This window comes from Typopeltis vanoorti, chromosome 10 (assembly GCF_054136105.1).
Source record: "Typopeltis vanoorti isolate ZY-2024b chromosome 10, IOZ_Tvanoo_1.0, whole genome shotgun sequence".
NCBI lineage: Eukaryota > Metazoa > Arthropoda > Arachnida > Uropygi > Thelyphonidae > Typopeltis > Typopeltis vanoorti.
This window is the reverse complement of record NC_143558.1, coordinates 95,854,067-95,875,602: the sequence shown is the minus strand read 5'-3', so window position 1 is coordinate 95,875,602 and position 21,536 is coordinate 95,854,067. Positions and strand designations below refer to the sequence as shown.

The following is a 21,536-nucleotide window of genomic DNA, read 5'->3' as shown; positions in this document are numbered from 1 at the left end:
AAGTTACTTTCTTGTCACTGAATTCTTTATCATATCACATTTGCCCCATTAAGTAACTGCAAATACACAGTTCATTTTAATTGTTACCAATGTACCATATAATTAAATTCTATGGCTTATGACTTAAGCTAATTTCTGATATTCTGAGATTATTCCTTTAACCAAAAGCTATCATAACTTGGTCTATCCTATAATTACTTCATTTCCTGAGTAGTTATGTCATTTCACAATGTGAATATAACATCCCTTTCTATGTTAGACTCAGTGGCCTGTCATTTTCCAAAAATAACCTGGCACTCTGATGTTTACTCAATGTGTAAATCTGGCTGAAAAAGCCCAGTTTCTGGGAGAAAAAATATATTGCTGCCTTTGTATGAATCTGGCTAACTCACCTTCAATTGAAAAGTCTTGATAAAGGTTCTTCACCTCCTAGATGGGATTTGAACTTAGGTCTTTTCAAATGAAGGGCATTATTAGTACACATTTGGATTGTATTCCACTGAAGGGAAAATAAAAATTAGGTAGGAGAAATATTACAACACAAAATTCTTCATAGATAATTTACTTAATTTCTGAGTATCACATTTGAGAAGTTGTAACAGGCAGTTACAGTTAAATTAAATTTGAATATTCAAGGCTTAGGCTCTTGTTGCCAAAGGTATATTCTCATAAGCTTTTTAGTAAATTTTGAAATTTTAAGATTCATATATTTTGATAAAAGAGTAATGGATTTTTGCTAACTTTTCATTTTAACCACTTGTCTTTTAATTATTCTGCATAAAATTAAATAAATATATTCTTCGTCTTTTGGCACTGCAGCCACATGTAGGGCCTTGGCCTCCCATTTTTTTGGGGTTTTATAACTGACTACGAGGTGGGGGTTGTTACCCCTGATCTCAAAAATAAATAAATATATAAATAAATAAAAATAAGGACATTATTTTTAGAAACAGTTTCACTATCTGTGGGAGATGATCATTGCAATTTTCATATAATTAGTTAGTATCTGTAATGCATGATTCAATTCCCCCCCCCCTCCTCCCACACACCCAATTTTGCTGCTCTTACAAAATTAAGAAAGGGCCAATACAACAGTTTATGGTTGAAAAAAACAAATCCATTCTTATCATGCAGTGAGGTGAGTCTGCTAGTCTCCAATGCAGGTAAGACTCATGAATGATGCCCAAAAAAATTCACAAAGAAAATAATACACAGAAACCAGTTCCAGACATTATTTTTAAAAAGAGTTTCGGTATCTGTGGGAGATGATCATTGCAATTTGCCTGTAATTGTTTAGGATCTGTAATGCTTGATTCGTTTCCCCCCCACAGACACATACACACATCCACCCAATTTTGCTGCTCGTACAAAATTAAGAAAGGGCCAATACAACAGTTTGTGGTTGAAAAAACAAATCTTATAATGCAGTGAGGTGAGTCTGCTAGTCTACAATGCAGGTGAGACTCATGAATGATGGTGAATGATGCCCAAAAAAATTCACAAAGAAAATACTACACAGAAACCAGTTGTTGAAAGTATATGCTCATATGCATAGAAGTCTAAACATATCTGAAAGATTTCTTTTAATGATTCAGGTATGAATTATTACAGAAATAACAGATTTCTTCATATATTAAGAATAGTGAACATATTATATCCATGATAAGTCTTTAAAAGGGTAAAAATGTAACAATCATTGCTATTGCTCTTATTAACAAAATTCTCACAGGGTAATTGTTGGCACTATTGGATGATAATCACTCCAGAGAAGATTTGTCGCTCATTATGAATAAAATTCAGATTACTTCATATATCAAGGTATTATCTACAAACAAAATTCAGGTGTGAATTTTACAACATGCAAAAAAGGTACATTTCATATGTTTTCTTGATATGGATTATAAATTAGACAGCCTCCAAGGGTTTTGGTAATCAAAACAAACCAGCATACAAAAAATAAGTTTAAAGCAGAATTTGAGGCCAGTGATTCAATTCTGCCTTTAAACTTCTGCCAATAAACTTAATGGAGCTTTCTAGGCATCAATCGTGGTCTTTGGACATGCTAAATATTAAAATATACGCAAAACCAACCCACATCACTCCACATATTGGGTTGATGTTGGTTAACAATAGACATTGACATGTTCGGGTCTGCAGTTCTACCATTATCAATACCAAAAGCTGGGAATCATATCAAAATTAGGGCCTGATATCTCACAATGATGAGATAGAATTAGATAAAGAATTCCAATTTCTCGATATCACATTCTAGAAGAATAGTTATGATAAAGAACTAGAGTAAACTCTATGTTACCCAAATAGCTCGGTAAATGGATAATGATTTTTCTGCATAATAGAAGCCCTTGGAACAATGCTTTCCTGAAATGCATGAGTATGCATAAGTGTTAGCATATCAGGTATATGTGAATTTTGCATCATAACACTAGTGCTCTTGGTAATTGTTAAAGTTGAAAGTGTTTCCACTTGGTTATACTATAAATTGTACATGTCCAGATATTATATATTTTTGGTTTCATCCTTTATACATGTGTAAGAAAACAAAGTTTGCACATCAAGGAACTTCATGACTGGGATGCTTGTGTAGCATTATAAATTTCATTAAAAAAAATCAAATTTATATATATTTTTTATGTTGAATTAACTTTATTACTGTTTAACATGAAGGGAATAAATAAACATATGGGGGAAAAATCATGAAAACACATTTTCTCACTTTTTTTTTTGTATTAGGTGACATGATATATACACCCTCTGTCCAAAAAGAAACTGAACTTTTTTCGAAAATAGAAAAAAACTAGTGGGGCCACCAGTTGTATTTTTTTGTTGTCGAAAGCAGCAACCTTCATCAGTGTTGTGTCAACTGTTTATAACATTTGTTTCATTAGAAGCCGAATAATAGTGCCAAGAGTGACAGTGTGTTTTGACGAACAGTCGGAAAATGAGTTTCAAAACAGAAAGCTGCAATTGACTTTTGTGTTAAACTTGGTAAAGTTTTACCGAAATGCATCAAATGCATCAAAAAGCATACAGTGATGAATGCTTATCCTGTATTCAAGTTTACGAGTGGTTTAAGCGATTTCAAAAGTGGTTGTGAGACGCTTGAGGACGACGAAAAGCCAGGCTGTCCAAAAACTGGACTGAGCGAAGTTAACATCCAAAAAGTATATGATTTCATCAAAGAAAACCTGAAATTGTCCGTGAGATTGATTGAAGATGAATTGGAGATTCTAAAATCAACTGTGCACAACATTTTCACCGAGAGTTTGGGCCTTCATAAATTAAATTCGTGATTTGTTCCCCACAAGTTGACCGACGACCAAAAAATGTATCGAATGGAACACTGCAAGGATCTTATTAAAACAGCTCGTAAGGACTCAAACTTCCTTGAAATGATCGTTACTGATAACAAAACATGGTGTTTTGAGTAATAGCCTAAAGCAAAGCGCCAGTGTGTGTTGAGTGGAGACCACCAGAAGAGGGACATCCGAAAAAAAGTTGCTTGGAGAAGTCAAAAGTAAAGACAATGCTGATTTGTTTCTACAATTCCAAGAGAATTATCCACAAAGAATTCGTTCTGCCTGGCCAAACGGTCAATGGTGAGTTTTATCTCGCAGTTTTGACGCTGATAGTGAGAATTCGTTGTGTATGGCATGAATATCATGACAACAGACCGTTAGTCAAAACATACTGTCACTCTTGGCACTATAACTCGGCATCTAATGAAACAAATGTCATAAACAGTTGCCACAACACTAATGAAGGTTGCTGCTTTCAACAACAAAAAGATACAACAGGTGGCACCACTAGTTTCTTCTATTTTCAGAAAGTTCGGTTTCTTTTTGGACAGAGGGTGTACAGTATTTTCACATTCATTATAAAACTGACATAAATCAAGTAATCATCACACTATTCATTTCAACATTTAATATATTGAAATGAATTGCTTTGGATTAGAGACCAGTCCTGAATTGACTTCATGCACAAAGTTTGCTTGCACATCAAGTCAATTTCTTTTCTTTGCTTTGATGACTGGATGAAGGATGAAACCGAGAATATAATTTCTTGGTATTTTTAATTTATATCATAATGTAAAGCATCATCTGTCATTTTGGTGGTCATTGAGTAGCTGGTTCTTCTCCAGTTAATATTTTTCATTACTTTAGAGAGCACTAATTTGAGAGCAGCAGATCAGTAATTTGATGGGAGACTTTTTTTTTTTTTTTTTAATAGTAAAGGCTGCTGAATATTGGGCTTCCATGCTGAGGCATGGATGCCAGCTGAGTACAATGGGGTGTTAGTTCAGGATCACTTCTACTTCCATCAGGACTAATTTTATTTTTAATGCAGTGTAAGTTGCTTAGGATTCTTCAGAAGACTTTCTGGCAGAAGGTGACAGGAGGTGTGCAAGGCACTGTTCTTGATATAACTGAAGGTGATTTGATTAAGTTACCCTCCCCCCTCTAAATTTCATTTAAGGACAGTTTTCTCTCAAACATGAAAAATTAATACAAATTCATGCTAAAAAATGATGAGATGATGTATCACCATCATCAAATTCCTGCCATGTATCCTCACGGGGTGTACAGGATGTGATAGTGCTACATGAAAAATTTACATCATTATTAACTTCCTATCTACAAGTTTCCTCCAAAACAGTCTGTTACTTGTCAAGACTCGAACATTATCAGATCTTATATTTCTATCATCTAAGACACTTTGTACCATATCAATCCACCTATATCTTGGTCATCCTCTGGTTCGTTTTCCTGCCAACCTGGAAATATGATATTGCCATTGATGCCATCTGTTCACAGCTCTAATCTTTCTCAGGATCCTCATATCTAGGTCTCTAGTCTTTGGTCAAGCGTTTACTTCTGACACAGCTCTCAGATCCATAAGTTAAAATTGATTTGAACATTGTCTTGATTACAGCTAATTTAGTATTCCGATTAATTTCTCTCTTATTCCATATGAATTTATTCAATTGACTTCCTACCCTACCAGCTTTGTTGATTCTGTTGTCTATTTTCATATTTAATTTACCATCTTCACTGAAAATAATGCCCAAATAGCTGAAATCTTTTACTTCTTCCACAGGTGGTTCTCCATTCACAACACAGTTGATATTTTCAGTGATTCTGCGTGTTTTCATTGTCTTTGTCTTTGTCTTTTTATTGCTGACCTTCATACCATATCTATTACAACAGTTATTCAATTTAGTCAGGGAATCTTGCAGACTTGTAGCGGATTTATTTAGCAGTATAACATCGTCTGCATAATGTGATCCATATAGATAATGAATAATAGAGGGGATAATGTACATTCTTGTCTCACACCAGATTTAATATTAAATCATCTTCCTGTACTTCCTTCAATTCTAACTGCTGACTTACAACTCAAATAAAGACTAAGTATTGCTTGATATAATGCCCCATTGACACCATATAACTGTAGTGTATTGAATAGCTTCTCTCTTGGCACCTTGTCATATGCCTTTCCCAGATCAACAAAACTTAAATACAGATCTTTGTTATATCCCCATGATAAATTTCTCGACTATTTGTCGTAAAGTGGAGATCTGATCCTGACAGCCTCTATTTGGCCTGAATCCAGCTTGTTCTTCACCAGCTTTTCTTCCACAATTCTTCTCAACCGTTTCTCAAGTATACTTGCATAAATCTTACCAGGAACACCCAGTAGGGAAATACCTCTGTAATTCTCACATTCTCTTTTATTTCCCTTTTTATATATGAGTACTATGAGAGCTCTACTCCAATCATCAGGAATTCGTCCTGCTGTCCAGGCTTTCTGAACTATGCACTGCAGCCACTGTATGACTTTTATACCTCCATACTTCAGCATTTCTGGTAGAATATCATCTACTCCTGCTGCCTTTCCACATTTCAAGTCTTTGATGGCTTTTTCTACTTCAAGTATGGATATGTATTCCTGACTGTATGCCTGTTGAGTGTTTTTTTACCACTGTGCTATCACTGCTTGTTTCATTTAGCAATTTTTCGAAGTAATTACTCCATACTTCAGGGATATCTTTTTTTCCTGTTTTCATGTCACCTTTGTCATCTCTGATTCCTTTTTCAGCACTTTTTCCTCCATTTCTAAGCTTCTTCAACAAGCTCCAGAATATCTTGCCACCTTCTTGGTATTTGTTTTCTATGTTCTTGCCAAAACCTTCCCATGACTTTTGTTTAGCTAGTTTAACACAGTGTTTAGCTTTCTTACATTTGTCTCTATATTCTCTAAAAGCACAAGCTGACTTATTTGTAGGAACTTTTGATATTCTTTCTTCTTTTCCTTCACTGCCTCTTTAACTTCCTGTGTCCACCATGGAGTTCTGATTTTTCTATCCTTGCAGACAATCCCACCACATGCCTCTCTGGCTGAATCAATCAGGGTTTTCTTCAAGGTTTGCCACTGAATCTCCAAGGTTTGGTTTCTGTTCTCAAACCCTTTCATTTTTTCTTCAATAATCTTTGTGTATTTTAGTCTACAGTTCACATCTGAGAGCTGCTCAACTTTTATTCTCTTTAAAACTTTCTTACATGTAATTCTTTTCAATGTGAAATTCAATTTTATCCTGTTCAAGACTAAATAGTGATCACTTCCAATTTCAAATCCTTTGTACACTCCTGCACCAGTGGAAAAACATCACTATCAACAATAACATAGTCAATGAGACTTTTCTTATTCCTTGTCTCTTCTTTCCATGTGAATTTGTGCACTTTTTTATGTTGGAACATGGTTTTAGGAATATCCAGTCCATGTGCTGAGCAGAAATTCAACAGGTATTTGCCATTATTATTAGCTTTGCTCTTTTCTCTAAAGTTTCCCAAAGTATTTTTGTATGTGTGACAATCATTTCTTACTCTGCTATTTAGATCCCCAACAAGGTCCAACTTTTGCTTTTTCATTGTGTCAGTTGCTTTCTCTAAAGCCTCAACCCCCCCCCCCCCCCACTTCTACCTTAGTAGAACCTTCTGTGGGACCATAGGCACAAATAAGTCTCATTGTTCAGTTTCCCCATTCTGATATTTGCCCACATTACTCTACTTGAGACTACGTACCATTCAAGAAAATTAGCCTCTTATTTAGTGTTGAATACTATGGCTACTCCTTCTTTTCCTTGATTGTCATTGCCTGAATGACAATCAAGGAAAAGGAGTAGCCATAGTATGGCCAAAATACAAAATGATGGTACGCATGAGATGATGTAATCATCAGTAATTATGTTTTTTTAGTGAAACCTAAATAAAGCATAGTAATATTATGGCACTTCAGGCAGAACAAGTAATAATGTTGTTTAGAAGGTCCTATTTATTGGATTATCCAAGAATCAAAATTCCAGTAATAGGCCACTTACTGTATTGATTCTTGCATGTTATGTGTCGGCTAACTTGATTATAAATAAAAGAGATAATGAAACTGCCTCACTTCAAGGAGGATTAGCAGAGAGAGAGAGAGAGAGAGAGAAAGAGGTGAATCCTTGAAGGGCTTGATAAGGAAAGTGATAAAGTAACAGTAAACTAACAAGAAAAAATGCTAAGTGATAATGTGTTCTTGTCTGCTCTGAAAATATGCTATTAGATGTTCCCAAATCGGAACATGTTAATCTTTTAGGTTCAGATTATAATATAGTAAGTCATTATATGTGTGTGTATTACTTATAACATTCATTTTTACATATAACGTGTATAATAGGCCTTTGCTCTGAGAAGTTTAAAGTTTCTGCTCGACTCACTACCTCCCTCAGATTTGATTTTGGATTCCACTAGTAGACCACGTAAGTTTAACACATTTATGTTTATTGACATAAGAAATTTCTTTTTCTATGATCTACCCATATTTTATGTTATTTGTTTATATATTCTTTTAATTTATGATGAAAGTTTGACATCTAAATATTAGATGCTATAATAATAAGTCGTATAAAATGAAAAAAAAAACAAATTTTTTAAATGTACACAACATTTTCACTCATGACTTATTACCTTTTTCAATGAAGATTTATGGTTAAATGGAACAGAATAACAAATTTATTAAAATAAATAAATAAATGCACTTTACATTAAACTAAAATCTTTCTGAAAAATGTGTTATGATTTTAAGATATTTATTAGTATAAGATGAATTTGAAGTAGTCTTATGTAAATGCAGCTGATGAATAAGAGCTTCACAATTCTCTTTATACAATTCCATCATTATCACTACTATCAAGGGTTGTTCAGGCTGCTATGACAACACTATATGATTATATTATTATCTGAGACCTTTAGGGGGGGGGGGGGGGTCAAGGACTCATCGAAAGAGAGGCTATAATTTTTATCTGTGGGATAAAAATCTAGCTGTTACCCCTATAACACCCATTGCGAAGTCTATAGACCTCTATCATATCACCCCTCTTTTTCCTGTTCATCAGAGTCTGTAATCAACATACTCACAATCTGTCCTCATAATCTAAATCCCATAATTCAGATATAATGTTTGTAACTATTCTTTACACCTTTTCCACAGCTTCTTTATCCCCTTGAAACTCTGGAGACCAAATCTGCACACAATAATTTAGGTGCGGTATTACCAAGGTCTTATAAAAAAGAGGCACAGTGACTTCCTTATCCTTACGTGTCAAGGTTTGCTTCAACATCACAATTATCCTCTGAGTTGTATTTATATTTTTTGTCTATGTGACTTTTGAACTTCAAATTCCTGCCAAGATCCATAGCCCCATCAGTTTATTGTAGCATAATCCCCCCCCCCCCCCAATATAATATACCACTGGAAATCTCATCACATCAAAGTACATAACTTTACACTTACTAACATTAAACCGACAGCCATTTCATTTGCCCAAATTTCCAGCCTATTCAAATCATTGTGTAAGAGCTGGATATCAGTAGCATCCCTCATCCCTTGATTGCCCTGCCTATCATTTCATTATCGACAAACAATTGCACATCTCCTGTTAAACCCCCTTCCTAATTTCACTGTCTATAGAATGAGCAACAATCAATAGCCCAAGGACTGAACCCTGAGGTACACCAATGGTCACCTTAAATCTGACAGAATCACATCCACTGTATACCACTTTTTGATATCTGTCTGTCAACCATCCACTGATCCAAGCCAAGAGTTTATATTCCAATTCCATATTCTTTAGTTTATGCAACAGCCTTTCATGTGGTATCCTGTCCTTAGCAAAATCCAACATTATCATAGTGTATCCATTCCCTTTATCCAACTCTCCCATAACATTGTAAACCCATGCTGCTCTTTACAGGGTATAGGTTGTTTGTTTACCCATTTCTGTATGGGAGTTGTTATCAACTTCTCTAACATCTTCACTGCCACACCAGAGATATTGATAGCTCTGTAGTTTGACACATCAGTTTTTGCACCACCCTTGTGCAATGAAACTATCATACGTTCCTGAGCTGAGACTCAAGTGATATAAACATGTGAAAGGCTTAGCCAATTCAGCTGAACATTCCTTTACCAAAGATGCTGCTATTCGATCTGTCCTTATTGACAAAGTCTTATCCAGGTTATGCAACAGGTCTTCAGCCTTATTTTCATGCACCTCTAATTCTTCATTCAATGTAGCAATAGGACTGTGCACTATGTTATGTACACATTAATTGAACAATCTCATTAGTTTCTGGTACTAGAGTACCATCTGCATTCAGTAAAGTTATTCTTCCACATTCGTTTTTTCTTTTGCTTGTGGCATAACAATATTGCCTTTGGCCTGCAAAGCCAATTTCTTTTCATACCTCCGATTTATCTTTCTGCACAATACTTGTTACTTTTCTGGCCTGTGCTTTATATATTTCATAACTCTCCTCTCACTCTTATTTTCATGATATCTTTTCCACATCATCTTCCCATGGATCTCTTGCTTAATAAAGTTGCACATCCATTTCACTCCCAATCTATTTATTCTTCAAATACTAGGGATTCATTCAAATACTGCCTTGTTAAGCACTTTTTCAAAGATTCCCATGTATTGCTGACATTTTTCCCATTCAGTAACAATACCATGGGATCAAAGATAGTATTCCCCTAAGTTGATCATAATTTCCAGCTTTGTTGTTCAGCGTGTAACCTGTTCTAATGGGAACATCAGTATAATTAGATACTTTCCAAGACAGCATAGTATGATCAGTCACCAACTGGTGGTAAAATAGTCATATTTTACCTTAGTCATATTTTCTGGCCTGTGCTTTATATATTTCATAACTCTCCTCTCACTCTTATTTTCATGATATCTTTTCCACATCATCTTCCCATGGATCTCTTGCTTAATAAAGTTGCACATCCATTTCACTCCCAATCTATTTATTCTTCAAATACTAGGGATTCATTCAAATACTGCCTTGTTAAGCACTTTTTCAAAGATTCCCATGTATTGCTGACATTTTTCCCATTCAGTAACAATACCATGGGATCAAAGATAGTATTCCCCTAAGTTGATCATAATTTCCAGCTTTGTTGTTCAGCGTGTAACCTGTTCTAATGGGAACATCAGTATAATTAGATACTTTCCAAGACAGCATAGTATGATCAGTCACCAACTGGTGGTAAAATAGTCATATTCTTAACAGAGACCCCTTTTGAAGCTATGAACAAATTTATCACTCTTTGACCTCGAGTTCCTTCCTTCACATGCTGCTCGAGAAAGTTGTCTCACAACATTTGAATAAATTCCTCTTCATCCTTATCATGAGATTTCTCTTCTACCCAATCAATGTTTGATTAATTAAAGACACCCATAATGATTACTCATTTAGTGCCCATAAGGCTAAATTGGTGATGCATTTCTTTGTCCCCCTGAAACTAAACTGCCTGGTCTGTAGCAACACTCTATCATATATTTCATTTTGTTAGCCTCCACTTCACACCAGATTGTAGCGGTGAGTTTGAGGCTATCTGGTGTGAAGCGGAGGCTAACAAAATGAAATATATGTTTTATTGTGACCCTAACTGGACTTAAGTCGTCTGATATAATTAGTAGTATTCCCCTTCTCTCTTATTTCTTCTGTCATTCCTAAAAAGAGTATACCCATTACACTCAATCCCAGTTACCTGAATATCTGATTCTGATAGCCATTCTGATCGCTAATGCTAGCAGTCTTAGGCACATTGTATTCAATAAAGCAACGAACTCAACTTCTTTGTTTCTGATGGTCCTGACATTTGTGTAGAGATAAAACAAATTACCATCTAGCCTATTCTTATAATTAGATATGCAATCTATTTGGCCTTGTTGTAGAACTTTCTCTTTTTCCTCCCCAGAGATATGCAAAAGGTCCGAACCCAAAGATGCAGTCCTGTGGCCATTTGATTTCTACTTGGGATTAATTAAGCATTCTGAAATTTATCATGTGAGAGTTTTTATGTGTGAATGTGTCTTCATGCATTTACACAAAAGGGAGAGCAATGCAGAGTCTAGATGTTATGGCTGTACAAGAGGACTTGAATAGATTGCATGAATGGGCAGTTAAGTAGAACTGTCAGTTCATTGTTTCAAAGTGTAAGGTTTTGAAATGTGGCAAGCAATGATAGGATACAAAGTATATAGTTGGTGGGGAAACTTTAAAGGAGGTAGAGGAAATGAGAGATCTGGGAGTGGTGGTAGACAAGGCCCTGAAATCCAGGGGCCATGCTGCATAAGTTGTGATGTCACATCAGGTAATGGCAGTGATGCAGAGAACCTTGACATTCAGAAATAAAGAAGTTATGATAACCATTGTATAAGGCCTTGATCAGACCTCGTGGATTATTGTGCATAGACTTGGTCACTGGGTTTTCACAGTGATGAGGATATGTTAGAAAGGTGATCAGTGGTTTTATGTGGAGTATGAAGACAGACTGAGAGAATGTAAATCGCAGTCTTGTGAATAGCAGAAGGAGAGGGGATATGATTAAGACATATAAGTTAGTCAGAGATTATCAGGCCAACATGGAAGAAATTTTTCATAGAATGGGAGGGAAGATAGAACAAGAGGTCATTCCTGGAAACTGCATAAGGGAGGTGTGAGCAGAGGAGTGAGGAGAAGGTTGAGGTTTTTTATATGGAGAGTTGTTGGTGACTGGAATGCATTGCCTGAGTGTGTTGTGAATGTAGACACATGGGAATCAGTTTAAGGCATGATTGGATGAGCTTTGTGTGTGATAGTGTGTACCTTCCATGATGAGTCCTAACTCCATGGACGCCAGATGTAAATAATAAATAAAATTGTTTAAAATATGTATAGATTTTTATTTAAAATAAGAACCTCTTTGTAGAGTTTACCAAATCTGGAAAACATTTAATAGTAATGTAACAGTAACAACTACTACTGTTATGTGTGTTATCTAGCTAAAGAATAGTATAAGTTTAATTAAACTTAATTTTAATAAGTTGTTTTTGATGGCAAAAATAAGTTTTTGAGGATTAAGAAGAGTTTCTTCTTAACATCTTAAAAACGTGAATAGACACATGTATTTTACAAGCCCACACACAAAAGTTTAGAAACCTCTAGCAAATTTAGCATTGTGAATGGGCTAAGGGTATTTTATCAAGCCACTTTAGATCTCCACTAAGCATGAAAACTTTCTTCTCATTTCAAAAGATGCCATGTAAATGCTTCTGTGTCTGTTTTTTTCCCCACTTTTGGAAGATCTCACCTTAGATTTGTTAGTCCTTTGTTCGTATTCAATGCTGTCTTGGAGAGTAAAATGCAATTTTTATGCTGGTATTTTAAGTGGAAATATTTTACAAGCCAAATTACTGATAGTTCTGTAATCTATGGTATTGTTTTCCTACTTGGTTTTGTGTGCACGTGTACCTATCGCATTATAATTGGTTAGTGTCAAGATGATAGCAGATCAACAAAAAGCTTAGTCTTTTTTATGGTATGCAAAATTTGAGTTGATTTGCATATGTATCTATAAAGAATTTAGTCAAATCTCTCTAACTGATCCCTGGATGAATAACATTAATATGAAATGGGAAAATGAAACATGAAGTAGTAGTATAATCAATTTAAAGAAACTCGTAATGTTGAGAAGCATACTTTTACAGGTTGCCAAAGAACTGCTTTAGATTTCCATTTCCTGAATAGGTAGTTTGGTAGAAAAGGACTGATTTCCTGAGTCTCATTCTCCAGATCTGATACCCTTAAATGAGGTTATGTAAAGAATGAAGTTCATAGATCGAAAATGTATTCATTCATAGATTTAGAAGACAGAGACAGTGTAGCTACAGTTACTTCAGAAATGCTGGAGTGTACATTATAATAGTTGAATTATAGGTTGGATTATGCCCAGCTGCACATGAAGTTTGAATTGAATATTTGTCCCAGATTTAAAAAAAAGAAAAAAAAAGTTATATTCAAGCTATAGCTTGAAATATTCATTATTGCTGTATCTTATTTTTTAAAGTAAATATTTATACAGACAGACCGTAAGATACAAATCCGTACTTATGGAAAATAAAATTCGCTCAGCCCACATGCTGCACATCCGAGTTCCCACATGTCTTTTGTTGTGAATGCACCTATATAGTATTGTGTTTACTTTCACTTTTGGTGTTTTGTCTAAATATTTTCACAACGGCCTGGTGATAAACATGCTCTTGAATCAAAATGTGAACCATCTCACAAATGTACTGCAAATGATCTAAAGATGAAATTAGGCATAATAAAAAATATGAAAGTGGACAAAGCTTATTAGGTATAGCACGTGAACTCGGTCTTGTAGTATCGACAGTAATTGATTGAAGCTTCTCAGATCATCTGAGTGTAAAATTGCAGTAGGCATCCCCCGTACTCCCTACTATCACCTCTGCTCTTTGGCATTTGTGTGGCTCATGTTCCATGCACAGTTGCTGCCATGATGGCACTTATATGCAGATGATACTGCAATAATGTTTTGCTTCCTCTGACCTAGATTAGCAACTGAAAAACTGCAATCTCTGAACTAGAACAGTGGTTTAAGAAAAGGTAAATTGATATAAATGTAGACATCGATGTTAATGTAGATACTTAACACTGTTAGGTATCTACCATCTTTTGAACAGCATTATAGTATTTTCACAAGAAGATGAGTGAGTGCCTTTGGAGGGTAAAATGGTCATGTTTGGCACCTCATTCCATGGCAGCTAGGAGCCAAACACTTAGGAGCACAACCAAATAAAGGGCTTCACTTCACGATCCATGTTGATTACATTTCTCCAAAGCAAACAAGGTAATAGAACAATTATGCCTGTTGCTCAACTGATGTAACCACCAGCTAAGCACAGAATTCGAGCCGCTCCTATACAAAACAACACTGATCAATCCATTCCTGGCTTATGGCTGACTAACCTGGAGTCATATGGCAGATTCAAACATTATTTGGTTACATATGAGGTGTGGCTGTTAAGTATATGGTTTATTATTACAATTGTACAACTTAATTGTTATCCCCTTCAACACACTGCCCTCCTCTATCTATACACCATTGCATATGAATCTTCCATTGTTGGAAGCAGTGCTCCAAATCATCAGGTGTTATCTGCTTCAGTAAAACTACCGTTTTTCTCCTTTCCCTCATCCACTGACTGAAAATGAGCACCCTTCAATGTGGATTTCAACTTTGGAAAAAGGTAAAAGTTGCATTGAGCTAAGTCCATCGAGTAAGGTGGATGGTTATAATAAATTTAGTTTAATCCTTTATCCAAGTTTGAGCAAACAAAGTTTGCACCTGAACGTATCTTCAAGATTGGAGTAAGGTAGTACAGCACCACAATACTGCTTTACAGACAGTGCACTGTTGGCTGGAGCATTGTCCTGATGGAGAATCCAAGCGTTGTTCTTCCACAGATCGGGTCTCTTCTTTCTCACTCATCCTCTCAGCTTGGCCAGAACCTCAAGGTAATAATGTTGGTTAACTGTCTGACCCTCCGGTACACATTCAACCATTACCACGCCGTTGATATAAAAAAAATAAAAAAGACAGTCAGCATTACCTTCAGTTTTGACTTGCTCATTCTTGCTTTTTTCATTCTCGGTGATGTGGGAAATTTGCAGTGCATTTTCCTCCTGCAACAATTTCAAACACTCGGTCGGAAATTTCTTCAGTTTCACAAGGATGAGATTAATGTGCTGCTATAGTTTAACGCTAGACATTATTTCGGCAAAGCAACTTCACACGTGTTTCTTTTATAACTGCCTGCAGACCAACTATGAGCAACAGTGAACAGTACTTATCTCAACTGCTTCTAGAGCCTACAAGTTCATTCATGGTGCAAGCACATCCCACTTCTATGAGTAGGCGATTCACAGTGCACCTTGTCTCGTTATATAATAGCCGCACCTCGTATAGTCCAGAACAAATACCCACAAAAAGCCTTCAACACACCATGCTTCCTAAGAAATGTACAGCCTCAGCAAGAAACCAATATATTCGAAACCAGAACTTGCCTGAGTAAATTGGCTGCAAAATTCATGGCAAATGCCCCCATCCACCCTTATCCATTAATCAATAATTAATGGGATAAGGTGGATTAATTCATTAATTAATCCATATCGTGTCTTGCTCAGCATAGTCTACAAGATGCAATCATCGCTAAACCGTACTGAGCAGGTAAATTTTACATTCACTGTCAGTAGCCCGGGGTGCTTATGGGTCAAAGCTATATATGTAAGTGAGAAGAGACCTCTACATAGCCTTCAATGGAATGTGGAGAACCGACAGGGCTTCTGACTTAATGTCCACTCCTCACCTTCTCGTGGTGCACCCTATTAGGTATCTACCTGGTTACTGAACGGACGAGAATGGGCTGGCAATTTGTGATTTAGTCAACCAAATTGTATTCTTATTGACTTAAACAAAAATTTCAAATGATAATACAGCATGATAGAATTTGATGTCGACTGGGATGTCACCCAGTTAAACAAGGCCCCTGTTGTTTTTGCTAAGGAACCAAGGCAAACAGTGAAAAGTCAGCTACTGGAACAAATCCTAAAACCCACTCCAACTCCACCAGAGTTCAAGATTGGTACTATCAACATAAGAAGCCTGAATGGCAAAGAAATGGAGCTAGCTGAAGAATTAAATAAGTAACAGATCGACATAATAGGGGTGACTGAAACAAAAAAAAAAGGCAAAAACTAGTGAGATCTTTCTGAGCAATAAATGCAAAATGTTATATTTAGACAATGACAATTAAGGAAAAGAAGTAGCCATAGTATTCAACACTAAATACGAGGCTAATCTTCTTGAATGGCAGGCAGTCTCAAGTAGAGTGATGTGGGAAAATATGAGAATGGGGAATTAAACGATGAGACTTATTTGTGCCTATGGTCCAACAGAAGGTTCTACTAAGGTTAGAAGTGGAGGAATTTTTTGAGGCTTTAGAGAAAGCAACTGACACAATGAAAAATGAAAAGTTGGTCCTTGTTGTGGATCTAAATAGCAGAGTAGGAAATGATTGTCAGACATACAAAAATATTTTGGGAAAATTTAGAGAAAAGAGTTAAGCTAATAGTAATGGCAAATACCTGTTGGATTTCTGCTCAGGACATGGACTGGCTATTACTAACACAATGTTCCAAAATAAAAGTGTTCACAAATTCTCATGGAGAGAAGAAACAAGGAATAAGAAAAGTTTCATTGACTATGTTATTGTTGATAGTGATGTTATCCCACTGGTGCAAGAGTGTATAGAGGATTTGAAATTGGAAGTGATCACCATTTAGTCTTGAGCAGGATAAAATTGAATTTCATATTGAAAAGAAGAACATGTAAGAAAGTTTTTAAAGCAAATAAAAGTTGAGCAGCTCTCAGATGTGAAATGTGGACTGTTAAACTTTGATTAAACAGAATTCCTAAAAATTCTGAATGTATCACAGTTTAACAAGGGGGAAAAAGGGGGGGGAAGGAAATTCTTAGCATGATGGTTGCTTCTGAGTGTGTACTTCTACTTTATAAATAAAGAAAGGAAAGGGAGTTATTTATGCAAAGGTCAGTAATATGGAATAATTCAAAGTTTGTCTATTTATAAAAAAAAAAAGGGAAAAAAAACTTTCTGTATAATTGATAAAAGAGTAACTTATGCAAAACCAGTAGGGTAGAATAAGAAAAAAAAAATCTAAAAAATGTATTATGTGGTATCCTGATCAGTATTGAAATTTACATGTCAGCACCATGACTTGCATTTTTCATCGCAAACAAAGGGTTTAAAGGTCACATAAACGTCAAATGAAGGAGGGATCAAAGCCCCAATTGGACACGTGCATGGGCCACATGGGGTAGCAGTAAAAGAAAATTTAGCATACGCTATTAAGCGAGGGCCATGTGAGTGATGTACTCTAATTTGTTGAATGAGTTGCGGAGGTAGCAGTGATTTGCAGATAAGGGGAAGAATATAAAAGGGGTTAGCAACCCCCCTTTCACTCGAATTTTTTTCATCGGTGTTTGTGCAGTTCCTGGAGCGGCGGTAGGAGGTCGCGACTTCACTGGGCAGAAGAAGCAGCCTCAGCCGGCAAAAGTCTTAAGAGGGATTGAGATGAGCATATGCCTATATCTGGCCAACGAAGGTTGGCAGTTATCGGATGAAAGGCTGAAACAAAGATCGTTCTCCTGATAATATGAAGGAAGAGTCAACTACCTGGCTGGTCTCCGTACACAGCAGAGAGGTGTTAGCCATACCAGAGTGGTGCAAGCAGTTCGCGTGGATCAAAAGAATACTTCCAGTAGGAGCGCCGACCAGTCTGAGCAGTAGGACACTCGATTCAGCCGGAAGTCATCAGGGAACTACAGCATACTGTGTGAAAGCCTTGGTGAACGGTATCATTACAATTTCTTTATCCTTTTATGTGTATGGGTTTCAAACTTGTTATAGGAAGGATCCAGAGACATGGGTGACGTGTTTCTGATAACAGGAAGGTTTCATGCTAGGACAGTAGCATGCTAAGAAAAGGAATGCGTGGCATATCCTACAGAGAACCTCTTACACCTTATTGCATAAGGTGTAAGAGAGAGAGAGAGAAAGAGTTTAGTTGATATATCATGATCTGTTATTAATGTTGAATGAATGAATATATCATTGAAATAATGCAAACAAATGTAGTATTGAATTTTGGGGATAATTGTTTCTAAAGGAGGGAATATTTGTTTATGTGCAGACTGTAGAAATTTGCTACATGAGTGGGCCTATGTGTTAAATTTTAACTAGTAATGATGTCCTTATACAATGACTGATTAGTGATTAGTACGAATTTTATATGAATTGTAAATTATATTTGTTTTCTGCATAATAGAATCCGATGCACTGCCTGCCAAAAGATTAGCATAGGAACCTAAGCAGGAAACAAAGGGATTAGGAGGTTCTAGGCCACGATTGCAGTCCATCGAGTCGTTGTTGTAGATCTCTGGAATCATCTCCTGATTAAGATTTCCCATCTTAATATAATTACCTTAGGTGGCGCAGTATAAAATAAATATTCCAAAAATTATTGGAGATGTAATTCCACAGAAGTATCCATGCAGAGTTACCTCTATCCAGGGACAACCCTTATGCTTGGAGGTACCACGTGACTCTTTTGGTCAATTTTCTGAGCTCTAAATGTAAATGTTAGTGCAAAGAGAAAACGGGGACACAACAAGACTAAAATACACAAATGTTATTTAAGAAAAAATGAAAGAGTTTGAGAACAGGAACCAAACCTTGGAGGTTCAGGGGCAAATCCTGAAGAAAACATTGGTTGATTCAGCCAAAGAGGCATGTGGTGAGGTTGTCTGCAAGGATAGAAAAATCAGAACTCCATGGTGGACACATGAAGTAAAAGAGGCATTGAAGGAAAAGAAGAAAGCATATCAAAAGCTCCTGGCAAATAAGTCATCTTGTGCTCTTAGAGAATACAGAGACAAATGTAAGAAAGCTAAACACTGTGTAAAACTGGCTAAACAAAAGTCATAGGAGGGTTTTGGCAAGAACATAGAAAATAAATATCAAGAAGGTGGCAATATATTCTGGAGGTTGTTGAAGAAGCTTAGAAATGAAGGAAAGAGTGCTGTAAAAGGAATTAGAGATGACAAAGGTGACGTGAAAACAGGAGAAAAAGATATCCTTGAAGTATGGAGTAATTACTTCAAAAAATTTATATGCGTTGATAGGCTTATGTGTTCATCAGACATATTGTAATAGATTTCACAATATGATATGAACACAGATGGATAAGAAAATAACTATTTATTAACTTAAAAGCTAATATCGGCATGTAATCAGATTCTGCATAACTATACAGACCAAAACACGTGCACGGAAAGCTACTGTATTGTTGTCAGTAACTTGACACAAAGGCAATAGGGGTTGCGGTCGGGAGAGAGAGAGAGAGAGAGATTGATGCTAATATTTGCTTTTAAGTTAATAAATAGTTATTTTCTTATCCAACTGTGTTCTTATCATACCATGAAATCTATCACAACACTTCAAAAAATTACTAAATGAAACAATCAGTGATGACAGCACAGTGGTAAAAAACACTGACCAGGCATACAGTCAGGAATATATATCCATACTTGAAGTAGAAAAAGCCAGAAATGTGGAAATGCAGCAGGAGTAGATGATATTTGACCAGAAATGCTCAAGTATGGAAGTATAAAAGTCTTACAGTGGCTGCAATGCATAGTTCAGAAGGCTTGGACACAGGAACGAATTCCAGATGATTGGAGTAGATCTCTTATAGTACTCAGTGACGTATTTAGGTATAGCCCCGGGTCTAGAGTGTTAAATTTTGAGGGGTGGCAGAAATTTCCAGGCTCTCATTTTTGTAATTATAACATGTTCCTTATATCAGCATCTACTCACTGGTAGAGAAATATTTTTCTTTTCCTCGTACATTTAGTCTGCAAGCATATTGGCATGTAATCGGATTCTGCATAACTATACAGACTGAAACACGTGCACGGAAAGCTACTGTATTGTTGTCGGTAACTTGACACAAAGGCAATAGGGATCGCGGTCGGAAGAGAGAGATTGATACTAATTAATTTTGTTTCGGTATTATTCTTACTAACTGTAACAATGTTTATTTCTTTATTATTTCGAATTCAAATTAAGACTGTTAATTGTTGCCCATCCTTCAACTCTTTAGTTCAGTATCCTGATATCTTTGCGGCAGTTAAGACATGCTAAATCTGAATTTATTTTTAGAGTTTTCAGTGCCCTTGTTATATGTTGTCATCAGAGTGGCGGTAATACTGTTTTATTGTTTTGCTTTCAAAAAGTTATAAATTGTGTAAATCATTCTGATACTTCCTTTGTGTTTTAAATTACTATTTAAATTTTAAAACGTGAGTGAAGGTAGAAAGCGACTTAGTGGGTGAATATAAGAAGAGGAGAAAAGAAAAAGGAAGTGAAAATTAATGAAGTATCAAAGACAAAAAAAACTGGACAGTTTTTTTGCGTCGGTATCTGTTAATAGTAATTGTGATTTAGAAAAAGAAGTTGTTGAGGAGACGGAAATTGAATCTGTTTCAAATGACGTGCCTACAAAAAATCCCAACAATTATGCAGCACAGGTGATAGTGAGTAATGACTCAGCTGAGTGGATTCTAAATGACGTAACACTTGAGTATATCGCAGTTAACTGGTTTCCACAAAATTTAGACAGTGATCTTTCAAAATCACAAAGAGCTTATCCTGACAAAGTAAGACATGTTTCTAAGAAACTCATTGAGAGGAATCTGATTAATGGCAAAAAATAATAAGAGATTTTCTTGTTTACTCTCCTAGTACCGGAAAGATCTTCTGTTCGTCTTGTCTTTTTGGTGGATGGGGTGCTGCCAATAATCACTTTGTCAGTGGATTTAATGACTTGAAAAATCCAGAAGCACAAGTGAGTCATCACAAGAAAGCAACTAGTCATATGAACCGTCTGATAGCTCTGAAACAAAGAGAAAATCATGCAGGGAGAATTGACTTACAAATAACTCAGCAACTGGAAGAAGAAATTAAGTACTGGAAGGTGGTGTTAAAACAAGTAGATAGAGTTGTAAAAAAACATTGGCCAGTAGAGGACTTGTTTTGAGGGGAAAGGATGACATTTTTGGTTCTGTGCATAATTATTATTATTATTATTATTACGGGCAACTCCAGGGAGTCATTAGACTCATCGATGGAGGCCCCAAATCATTTTCATCACAACTATTCGACATTCATACAGTATCTATCATACCTCGCCTTAAACTCATTCACTGTCACAGCATCCACCACAGACTCAGGGAGCGCATTCCACTCATTCACTACTCTAAAAGTAAAGAACCCAGCTCTAACACCTTTACTAACCACACTTTTGCCCAGTTTCCATGGATGTCCCCTAGTCCTCCCACAACCAGCCCTGTTCTCAAAAATATCTTCTGAATTAATTTTATAGAAACCCTTCAGTAATTTGAATGTCTCAATCATATCTCCCCTCCTCCGCCTATCAACCAATTTTTGCAACCCACAAATCCTCAACCTGTTCTCATACGGT

The 21,536-nt window shown here is 36.1% G+C and overlaps 1 protein-coding gene across 2 annotated transcripts in view; it reads left to right on the top strand.

The window, feature by feature from the left end:
* Positions 1-21,536, top strand: part of Sym (symplekin scaffold protein) — a 649,809-nt gene that overhangs the window by 430,512 nt on the left and 197,761 nt on the right. For both annotated transcript variants that reach the window (XM_090398863.1, XM_090398864.1), the window contains one exon: positions 7,738-7,819. In XM_090398863.1, coding sequence (XP_090254989.1) covers positions 7,738-7,819 — 82 coding nt within the window. The remainder of the gene's footprint in view (positions 1-7,737; positions 7,820-21,536) is intronic.